General features: G+C 38.9%; 1 protein-coding gene across 7 annotated transcripts in view; it reads left to right on the top strand.

Annotated features, from left to right (window-relative positions):
* RBL1 (RB transcriptional corepressor like 1) overlaps nucleotides 1-10,880 on the top strand; it is a 59,189-nt gene that overhangs the window by 2,760 nt on the left and 45,549 nt on the right. For 6 of the 7 annotated variants that reach the window (XR_013365219.1, XM_077873072.1, XM_077873071.1 and 3 more), the window contains exons 2-6: nucleotides 1,737-1,870; nucleotides 7,216-7,416; nucleotides 7,773-7,837; nucleotides 7,942-8,070; nucleotides 8,179-8,339. Coding sequence is in view for 6 of the 7 variants with exons in the window: in XM_077873072.1 (XP_077729198.1) it covers nucleotides 1,737-1,870; nucleotides 7,216-7,416; nucleotides 7,773-7,837; nucleotides 7,942-8,070; nucleotides 8,179-8,339 (690 nt within the window). In the remaining variant the exon portion in view is untranslated. The remainder of the gene's footprint in view (nucleotides 1-1,736; nucleotides 1,871-7,215; nucleotides 7,417-7,772; nucleotides 7,838-7,941; nucleotides 8,071-8,178; nucleotides 8,340-10,880) is intronic. The other variant, XM_077873075.1, reaches the window with a different exon arrangement.

Raw genomic sequence — 10,880 nt, 5'->3', positions numbered from 1 at the left:
AGAAACCATCTTTGTATTCTAAGGTCTAGTATCAAAGAATTAAGATAATATAGTTGTTTTTTTCTAGGACAAAAAGCAAAAATATCAATATTAATTTTTTTTCTATCTTAATGGTGTTTTCATCTAGTAACCTGTACCCAGAAGCTAATACTTGGATGTACTTCCCCAACAATTATTAATCAAGGTATCTAAAAATATGCAACCATAAGCTTACATGTCTCATTTAATACCTTGAGCATGTAAGACTTCTCACTACATTAGGATAGTATCACTGGATTTTAACTATTGGTGGGGCCACCCATTTCTGCCCTTCCCTTTTGGATTATTACAAGTCTTCCAGGGTTTTATTCTTTTGGAGACTGGTCTTAGGATCTGCAGAACAGTGAATAGGAACACAGGTGTGTTATAAAATGTGTGTCTGTAGTTCACATATGTATAGTTCTTTGTGATTATATATATATAGTCCAGTGGTAAAGTCATGAAGTGATTCTAGCTTGGAGATATCTTAAGTCTAAAGCAGACAATTAAAAAAAATTAAAAAAAATAATAAAGCAGACAATTGGGACGCCAGGGTGGCTCAGTGGTTGAGCATCTGCCTTCTCAGGGCATGATCCCGGAATCCTGGGATTGAGTCCAGCATGAGGCTCCCTGTATGGAGCCTGCTTCTCCCCCTGCCTATGTCTCTGCCTCTCTCATTCTCTGTGTCTCATGAATAAATAAATAAAATATTTTAAAAATCAATAAAAAAAATAAAGCAATTAAGTGTTGAATTCCCAAACATCACTTTTTTTTTTCTTTTTAAAGATTTTATTTATTCATGAAAGACACAGAGAGGCAGAGACACAGGCAGAGGGAGAAGCAGGTCCCATGCAGGGAGCCCGATGTCGGACTTGATCCCCAGACTCCAGGATCATGCCCTGGGCCGAAGGGAGGAGCTCAACCGCTGAGCGACCCAGGTGTCCCCCAAACATCACCTTTTTATAGCATTGTAAATTGAGATATCTGCTATAATAGAGAGACTTACTATTTTAAAGATTGAGTAAATAATTCCCAAATTTTACCTCACAAAAATGACAGCCTTCTCTGTTATACATGAAAGATACGAACCTTTTTTTTTTTTTTTTTTTAAGATTTTATTTACTTATTTGACAGCACAAACAGGAGGAGCTGTAGGCTCCTCACTGACGAGGAAGCCTGATGCAGGGCTCTATCCTAGGACCTCAGGATCATGACCTGAGCTGAAAGCAGACACTTAACCGACTGAGCCATGCAGGTGTCCCAGATGTGAACTTTTTATGTGTGACTCCCTTGTCCTCTTTATATTCTGTTCTTTCCTTTCTCTGCCAAACTTTCTTCATGTTAAAAAAGAAACATAAAACAAATAGTGGAAAGGAACTTAAGCATCATCAAGGCCATGACTGGTGTTTTCAAAGCAAGAAAGCTAATGCTGAGAAATTTTAAGAGGACTCTCAATAGTATTAGATTTGGTATGTGGGTGAGAGATCTATGTTTAGACTAATGCTGTTGGAGAATCTTATGTGGGACTGAGAATAAGGAGTTTTATATTCATTCCTGCAAAACGAAGCTTTGTGACCTTGGGCAAATATCTTCACCACTCTGGCCTGTTACATACATAATGAAAATGAGACCAGATAGTTCTAAGATCTTTTCTAGTTCTAGAACTCAAGCATTTTAACATAATATATTCATTTTGCTGTTTGTCTTTTGCTTGCCAGGGAGAAGTTATACACTGGTTGGCATGTTCATTATATGTTGCCTGCCGCAAAAGCATTATTCCCACTGTTGGGAAGGGTATCATGGAAGGAAATTGTGTTTCACTTACCAGAATACTGCGTTCAGCTAAACTAAGGTAAAGCACTTTGATTTTTCAAACACTGTTAACCATATAAAAAAATGTCTTAAAGATTTTATTTATTTATTCATGTGAGACACAGAGAGAAACAGAGAGAGAGGCAGAGACACAGGCAGAGGGAGAAGCAGGCTCCATACAGGGAGCCTGATGTGGGACTCGATCCTGGGACTCCAGGATCCTCCCTGAGCCGAAGGCAGGCGCTAAACTGCTGAGCTGCCCAGGGATCCCCACAATTTTTAATTTAATAAAGAAATTGTCTGCATCTCATTGTTTTAAGTATTGAGAAGTAATTTTTCCACATTTTCCACAAGTTTTCCAGTAACTTATGATTTAAATCAAGATGACAGGGCAGCCCCAGTGGCGCAGCGGTTTAGCGCCGCCTGCAGCTCAGGGTGTGATCCTGGAGACTCGGGATCGAGTCCCACATCGGGCTCCCTGCATGGAGCCTGCTTCTCCCTCTGCCTGTGTCTCTGCCTCTGTGTGTGTGTGTGTGTGTCTCTCATAAATAAATAAATAAAATATTTTTATAAATAAATAAATCAAGATGACATTCATTCATTTTTTTCTTTTTTTTAATATTTTATTTATTTATTCATGGGAAACAGAAGAGAGGCAGAGACACAAGCAGAGGGCAAAGCAGGCTCCACGCAGGGAACCCGATGTGGGACTCGATCCCAGGTCTCCAGGATCACGTCCTGGGCTGAAGGCAGACGCTAAACCGCTGAGCCACCCGGGCTGCCCCATTTTTTTTACTTTCATATTATAAAAGAACCTGAATAAATATTTTGTTCATGAAAATTTATTTTTCATACATTTTAATTACAACATTGGTTATATTAAATTTTTACAAAATAATTTTTTCTTTTGAATGCCATTAAAATTCAGTATTATGCTGCTATTGGGACATATGCCCTGTATTTACCATCCTTACTCTATATTTGTTTTAGGAGTGTGTGTATGGTAAAATATACATAAAATAGGGGCATGCAGGTGGCATAGTTGGTTGGGTATCCAACTCTTCATTTTGGCTCAGGTCATGATACCGGAATTATGGGATCTGGCCCTGTGTCAGGCTCCCAGTTCATCAGTGACTCTGCTTCTCTCCTTCTGCCTATGTATATGTGTGTGTGTGTGTGTGTAATATATATATATACATAAATGAATAAGTGAATCCTTTAAAAATACATATGCATAAAAATTTACCATTTAACCAATTTTAAGTGTACAGTTCAGTGGCATTAAATACGTTTACATTGTTGTACAACTATCATACATCTCCAGAATTTTTTCAGCTTCCCAAATTGAAACTTCATAACAATTAAACAGTAGCTTCCTCCTCCCTCCTCCTAGCCCTTGGCATGTATCAGTACTTCATTCCTCTTTATGGTTAAATAATAATACATTGCATGGATATACCACAATTTGTTTATCCACTTATTAGTTGATGGATACTTGAGTTGTTTCCATCTTTTGGCTATTATGAGTAATGCTACTATGAACATTTGTGTACAAGTTTTTGTGTAGACATATATTGTCATTTCTCTTGGTAATATGTACAAATGGAACTGTTGGGTCATATGGGAACTCTGTTTAACCTTCTGAGGCACTGTCAGATTGTTTTCCAAAGTGACTACAGGAGTTTACATTCCTACCACCAGAGTTTGAGGGTTCCATTTACCCATATCCTTGCCAATACTTATAATCTTTATTATATGGCTATTCTAGTGAGCATGAAATGGTATTTTGTAAAAAAAAAAAAAAAAAAAAAAAAAAAGAAATGGTATTTTGTATTTCCCCAATGGCCAATGATGTGGAACATCTTTTAGGTACTTACTGGAGTAATGTATTCTTTACAACAATTCCAACAAATGCAATTGTTTTGAAAGCTGTGAAATTTATAAAACTTCTTATTTTACTTTAAAAATCCGTAATCAGGGATCCCTGGGTGGCTCAGTGGTTTAGTGCCTGCCTTCATCCCAGGGTGTGATCCTGGGGCCCTGGGATCGAGTCCCGCGTCAGGCTTCCTGCATGAAGCCTGCTTCTCCCTCTGCCTGTGTCTCTGCCTCCCTCTCTCTCTCTCTCTCTCTCTCTCTCTCTCTGTCTCTCATGAATAAATAAATAAAATTTAAATAAATAAATAAATAGTCGTAATCAGGGATGCCTGGATGACTCAATGGTTGAGCGTCTGCCTTTGGCTCAGGTCTTAATCCCGGGGTCCTGGGATTGAGTCCCACATCGGGCTCCCCACAGGGAGCCTGCTTCTCCCTGTGCCTGTGTCTCTGCCTCTCTCTCTGTCTCTCATGAATAAATAAATAAAATATTTTTTAAAAATCATAATCATAGTTTAGGTAATAATAATGCTATAAGTTTTTTTGTTTCCAAACATTCTGATGTACTTTGTTCTTGTTTAGAATAGCCATTTTTGAAATAGCAATAAATACAATGGATTTATATGAGGATGTATTAGTCAAACCTTTTGTTTATAAAAAACAGATACCAATTATGGACTTTGGCTGACTTAAAGAGAAAAGAAATTTACTGAAAGGATTTTGAATAGCTGACAGAGTCTTTAGGATGACCTGAGAAAATAGACTTGGAAAACACCCAGGAACAAAAGGAGGCTGGCTAGAACCAAAATGCATTTCACAAGAATTCGTCTAACAAGGGCATGACTTGCATGGCCAGCAGTGCCATCCCTGGACATTGCCACTGTATTTGTCCCTAATAGCTGAATATTGCTGTTGATCCTACTATAAGAATTTATCACTCAGTTCTCTGTACTGCCAGCTCCAGATTCAAAATCCCAGACCTGTATCAAGAACCTCAGGTTTTATGCCTTCACCCAAACTTCAGTGAAGCTGATCTATCTAGTAGGCAGCAAGACACAAAATTGGGGAATTCCCCACAAAGGAAAGAATTTCACATGCTTAGCATCCCTGCCTCCAAATCAGTCTCCTATAAGGGACTCTTAATTTGTCAGCCAAATTAAGTATTTAGTAATCTGGCAAAAAAAAATTTTTTTTTGCTGTTATTGATAATCTTTTAAAGAGGGATGCCTGGGTGGCTCAGCGGTTGAGCATCTGCCTTCTGCTCAGGATGTGATCCTAGAGTTTTGAGATCGAGACTTGCATCGGGCTCTTGCGTGGAGCCGCCTTCTCCCTCTGCCTATGTCTCTGCCTCTCTTTCTCTGTGTCATGAATAAATAAATAAGATCTTAAAAAAAAATCTTTTAAAGAGACTCTTAGATTCTCAGATTTTAATCAGCATATTTGGAGTTTGAATACCTGTGGACAATTAGCTGATGATGTCTTCCATCACCTTTTTAAAAAAAGTATTATTGCTGGGCAGCCCTGGTGGCGCAGCGGTTTAACGCCGCCTGCAGCCCGGGGCCTGATCCTGGAGACACGGGATCAAGTCCCACGTCAGGCTCCCTGTGTGGAGCCTGCTTCTCCCTCTGCCTGTGTCTCTGCCTCCCTCTCTCTCTCTGTCTCTATGAATGAATAAATAAAATCTTAAAAATATATATATATTATTCCAGGATGCCTGAGTGGCTCAGTGGTTGAGCATCTGCCTTCCACTCAGGGTGTGTTCCTGGGGTCTGGGGATCAAGTCCCATATCAGGCTCCCTGTGGGGAGCCTGTTTCTCCCTCTGCCTGTGTCTCTGCCTATCTCTCTGTGTCTCTCATGAATAAATAATAAAATCTTTTTAAAGAATAAATAAAAACTATTATTCTGAGGCACCTGGCTGTTTCAGCCAGTAAAGCATGTAACTCTTGATCTCAGGGTTGTAAATTCAAGGCCCAGGTTGGATGTAGAGATTATTTAAAAATAAAATCTTTTTTTTTTTTTAAATTTATTTATGATAGTCACACACACAGAGAGAGAGAGAGGCAGAGACACAGGCAGAGGGAGAAGCAGGCTCCATGCACCGGGAGCCCGACGTGGGATTCGATCCCGGGTCTCCAGGATCGCGCCCTGGGCCAAAGGCAGGCGCTAAACCACTGCGCCACCCAGGGATCCCCTAAAAATAAAATCTTAACAAAAAATCAAATCAAATCAAATCAAATCTTAAAACTATCATTTTGGAGACACCTGGGTAGCTCAGTGGTTGAGCATCTGTGTTTGGCTCAGGTCATGATCCCGGGGTCCTGGGATCAAGTCCTACATCAGGCTCCCCACAGGGAGCCTGCTTTTCCCTCTGCCTATGTCTCTGCCTCTCTCTCTGTCTCATGAATAAATAAATAAAATCTTCTTTTAAAAATCATTCTGTATATAGCATTAAATGTATATCGCACTTAAGTGAACTTTAACACTACAGATTTTCAATCTAAGACCATAGTAACACGGGGACATAAAAAATTGAACAAGCCAGTGATGCCTCGGTGGCTCAGTGGTAGAGTGTCGGCTTTCCACCCAGGGCATGATCCCGAAGTCCTAGGATCAATTCCCACATCGGGCTCCCTGCATGGAGCCTGCTTCTCTCTCTGCTTATGTCTGCCTCTCTCTCTCTGTCTCTCATGAATAAATAAAATTTTTTTAAAAAATTGAATAAGCCAGAAAGGTGGAGTAATAAGTGATTTTCTGGGTATATGCTATCTTCTTCATTTATATTTGATGGTGGAACAACATACTGGAACACAAACACTTGAATTTTATCCCTGAACTGTCTGATGCTTTGTAAGCAACTTCCAGAATCAACCTATTGGGGAGATACTGTCTGTCCTCAAACTAATTTTGTGAACTCAACAATCTATTAACATTTACCTTGTAATGAATATACAAATTATTGTGTAGATGATGTATGGAACAAAAGAAGTAGGTAGGTAGGTACCATCACTTCTTGCATAGGAGAAGACATTTATGAAATGAGCACTAATTCAAAATCTTTATTCCCATAGTGATTCTGAAAGCCAGAGTAATTTCATAGCACTTGGGAGTGAGGTTTTTCGGTTGCCTTTTATTTTTTATTATTATTTTTTTAATTTAGGCTTTTGGGGCACCTGGGTGGCTTAATCAGTTAAGCATCTGCCTTTGGCTCAGGTCATGATCCCCAGGGTCATGAGATCAAGCCTTGCATCAGGCTTCCCACTCGGCAGGGAGTCTCCTCCTTCTGCCCCTCTCCCTGCTCATGTTTGCGCTCGCTGTCTCTCTCTCCCTCTCTCTCTCCCTCTCTCTCTCCCTCTCCCTCGCTCTCTGAAATAAATAAAATCTTTAAAAAAGAAATATAGGCTTTAAAGTAAAGATTCTTTAAAAAAAAGATTCTTAAGATTCGTAGGCATAAATAAAATGTTAACTTATCTATTATATATGGACTCACTTTAAAGTTGCTTTTTTTTTTTTAGCTTAATACAGTTTTTTAGTAAAATGAAGAAGTGGATGGACATGTCAAACCTGCCGCAAGAATTTCGTGAACGTGTAGAAAGGCTAGAAAGAAATTTTGAGGTGTCTACTGTAATTTTCAAAAAATTTGAGCCAATTTTTTTAGATATATTTCAAAATCCATATGAAGAGCAACCAAAGTTCCCACGAAGCAGGAAACAGAGGTAAGACCCCTGAAAAGTTACATAAAAATTATGCTATAAACTTAGGAAATTTGCATTTTTAAAAGTCTGTTTTTTACCAGAATATCCATTTGCAAAAAAATTAAATTTTTAAAAAATCCATTTAGAATTCTCATACCTGGAAATTCAGGGTAGTACTTTCACATCTTTTTATGTTCTAATTATTTTATGCAAACTAGAAAGATTTAAGTCCATTTAATGAACCATAATTTGTCCTTTGTGAATGGAATTTTACGTGTAACTTTACTGTTATTTGTATTTGCTGTTTCAATTAAATAACAATGTTGAGTGATATTTAGCATGTTAGTCAATTAAAACGTATATTTTTTCCTTTCTAGAAGGATTCCTTGCAGCGTTAAGGATCTCTTTAATTTCTGCTGGACGCTCTTTGTTTATACTAAGGGTAAGGTGATACTTTCAGTGGTTTTACATTCTGCTGTAGGAACTTGGTATTATTTGACATGAGAGGTTTCTGGTCTTTGTGTCTTTTTTTATTCCCCTATAAAGGTAATTTTCGTATGATTGGAGATGATTTAGTAAACTCTTACCATTTACTTCTGTGCTGCTTGGATCTGATTTTTGCCAATGCCATTATATGCCCAAATAGACGTGACTTGCTGAATCCAACATTTAAAGGTAAGACCTTATTTATTTTTGAAAAGTGGTCATCAGTATTTAGAAAAAGTTTTAAAAGTTGACCATATTCTTCTATTTTCTTTTGCCGTTCATACCCTATCAAACTAGGTTTACCATCTGATTTCCATACTGCTGACTTTAAGGCTTCCGAAGAGCCTCCCTGCATCATTGCTGTACTGTGTGAACTGCATGATGGACTTCTAGTAGAAGCAAAAGGAATAAAGGAGCACTATTTTAAGCCATATATTTCAAAACTCTTTGATAGAAAGGTACTATAACTGTACTTAGAAGTGAATGGCAAAAGAAAAAAAAAGTAAATGGCTAAGGCTTTCAAGGGTCAGCAATAAAATCTCAAAGGAAAAAACAGTGTTTTAAACAAGTTCTCAGAGGTATAGGACCCAGTCAAGATTTCCAGGTTTCAGTCTCTGCTCTGATGCAGAATGCTATATGCAGAATTGGCCTATGATCTTTTGTGATGTGCAAAACTGAGCTGTTAAAGATTGTGACCAACTATATGTACTGCCAATAAATGCACTGGAAGAAATAGCTGTAAGAGGTTTTAATAAAAGAATTATGAAGAACAGGGATCCCTGGGTGGCGCAGCGGTTTAGCGCCTGCCTTTGGCCCAGGGCGCGATCCTGGAGACCCGGGATCGAATCCCACGTCGGGCTCCCGGTGCATGGAGCCTCCTTCTCCCTCTGCCTGTGTCTCTGCCTCTCTCTCTCTCTGTGTGTGTGTGACTATCATAAATAAATTAAAAAAAAAAAAATTAAAAAAAAAAAGAATTATGAAGAACAGATTAGAGTAAGCCTAATAAAGAATTATGAAAAGCGGGAAATCAAGGTAAATTAATTTATTGCCACAATTTGAATAACTGCTGACTATTTACTAAAGCTGGGATGATATATAAAAACTATAGCTTTAATTCCATATAAATAGAGCAGAAAATCTGTTACAGTTTTGTAGCCACTTTTACAGGTTACCTGTATGCATTCTGGATTTTTTTCTCAGTAATTAACTATTTCTATATTTATGAAATAGCTTATTCTTCTTGGTCTCAATTTCTAACCTCCCCAATATTGAGCCATTTAATCCAGCTAGTCCTTGAGTATTCTCTTTGGTTAAAAAAAAAAAAAGAAAAAGGAGGGGGGGCTTGGATTAGATCATCACTGTGGTTCTCCTCTTTGTAGATAATATGAGGTTTTTCCTCAAGCATAGAGTCTTCCCTAACTAGATGGTTCTTCTTGTTACATAGACTTTTGTATTTAGTTTTACTTCTTTCTCTGTATGTGTGTGTGTGTGTGTGTGAGAGAGAGAGAGAGAGAGAGAGAGAGAGGAAAAAAAGATAGCTCATCTGTACATTAAATATGTCTAGCAAGGTAAACTTTGAAGGGAACTCAAGGATTATCTTTTGTGCTCTGCAGAAGCAGCACACTAGTGGTTCTGGGATATAATGACCATACATCTTGGTTTGCCTAGATTATCTAGTTTTTTATTGTTATCTTGGCATAATTATTATAGCATCTCCTTTAACTCCAAAAGTATCCTAATTTGGACAGTCATCCTCCTACTCATAGGCCACAGATGTTTTATTTGGCCTGTGTAGGGTGTTCTTTTGTTTTATTTCATTCCATTTTAATTTACATGTAAAGACTTTTAATATAAAAATCTCTTTCGGGTAGCCCCGAAAAGAGCCACCGGTGGCTCAGTGGTTTAGCGCCACCTTCAGCCCAGGGTGTGATCCTGGAGACCCAGGATCGAGTACATCAGGCTCTCTGCATGGAGCCTGCTTCTCCCTCTGCCTGTGTCTCTGCCTCTCTCTCTCTGTCTCTGTCTCTCATGAATAAATAAATAAAATCTTAAAAATATGTATATATCTTTCAAGAGCCACCCAGGTGCCTCAGTCAGTTAAGTGTCTGACTCTTGATCTCAGCACAGGTCTTGATCTCGGGGTCATGAGTTCAAGCTCCATATTGTGCTCCCCACTAGGCGTGGAGCCTACTTAAAAAGGCGGGGGGGGATGTTGGAGAAATCACTTTCAAGAATCAGAAGCTGGGCACCTGGGTGGTTTAGTGGTTGCATGTCTGCCTTTGGCTCAGGTTGTGATCCCAGGGTTCTGGGATCAAGTCCTGAATCGGGCTCCCCACAGGGAGCTTGCTTCTCCCTCTGCCTATGTCTCTGCCTCTCTTTCTCTGTGTCTCTCATGAATAAATAAATAAAATCTTTTTAAAAAATCAAAAGCTATGACAATACAGTATTGGAATTTTTTTTTTCTTTTTTAAGATTTTATTTATTTATTCATGATAGAGAGAGAGAGAGGCAGGCAGAGGGAGAAGCAGGCTCCATGCAGGGAGCCCGATGTGGGACTCAATCCCTGGTCTCCAGGATCGCACCCTGGGCCAAAGGCAGGCGCTAAACCACTGCACCACCCAGGGATCCCCCAGTATTGGAATGTCTAAATGGGTAACTGTTGTCAAGCTAAATGATAGCCATCTCTTTTCAGATGGGAAGTATGCTTTCTGTCCTCTTAATTTATGTATGTTGAACCCTGATCCCTGAAGGTATTTGAGTTTGCAAACCTGATGTGTAGTAATCTAAGAATAGTGTGGATGCATAACAAATATCATAAACAGGGACAGTGGGTGGCTCAGTTGTTGGAGCATCCAAATCTTTAATTCTAGTCATGACCTCAGAGTTTAGGCCTAGCGTTGGGCGTGGAGCCTACTTAAAAAATAAAAAAGAAAGAAAATATTTTAAACAGTATAGTTTTCTTCTCTCACCAGCAACAGTATCTGTGTTCCCTTTGAATC

This window comes from Canis aureus, chromosome 26, assembly GCF_053574225.1.
Source record: "Canis aureus isolate CA01 chromosome 26, VMU_Caureus_v.1.0, whole genome shotgun sequence".
NCBI classification, from domain to species: Eukaryota; Metazoa; Chordata; class Mammalia; order Carnivora; family Canidae; genus Canis; species Canis aureus.
This window is presented reverse-complemented; position numbering and strand designations above follow the sequence as displayed.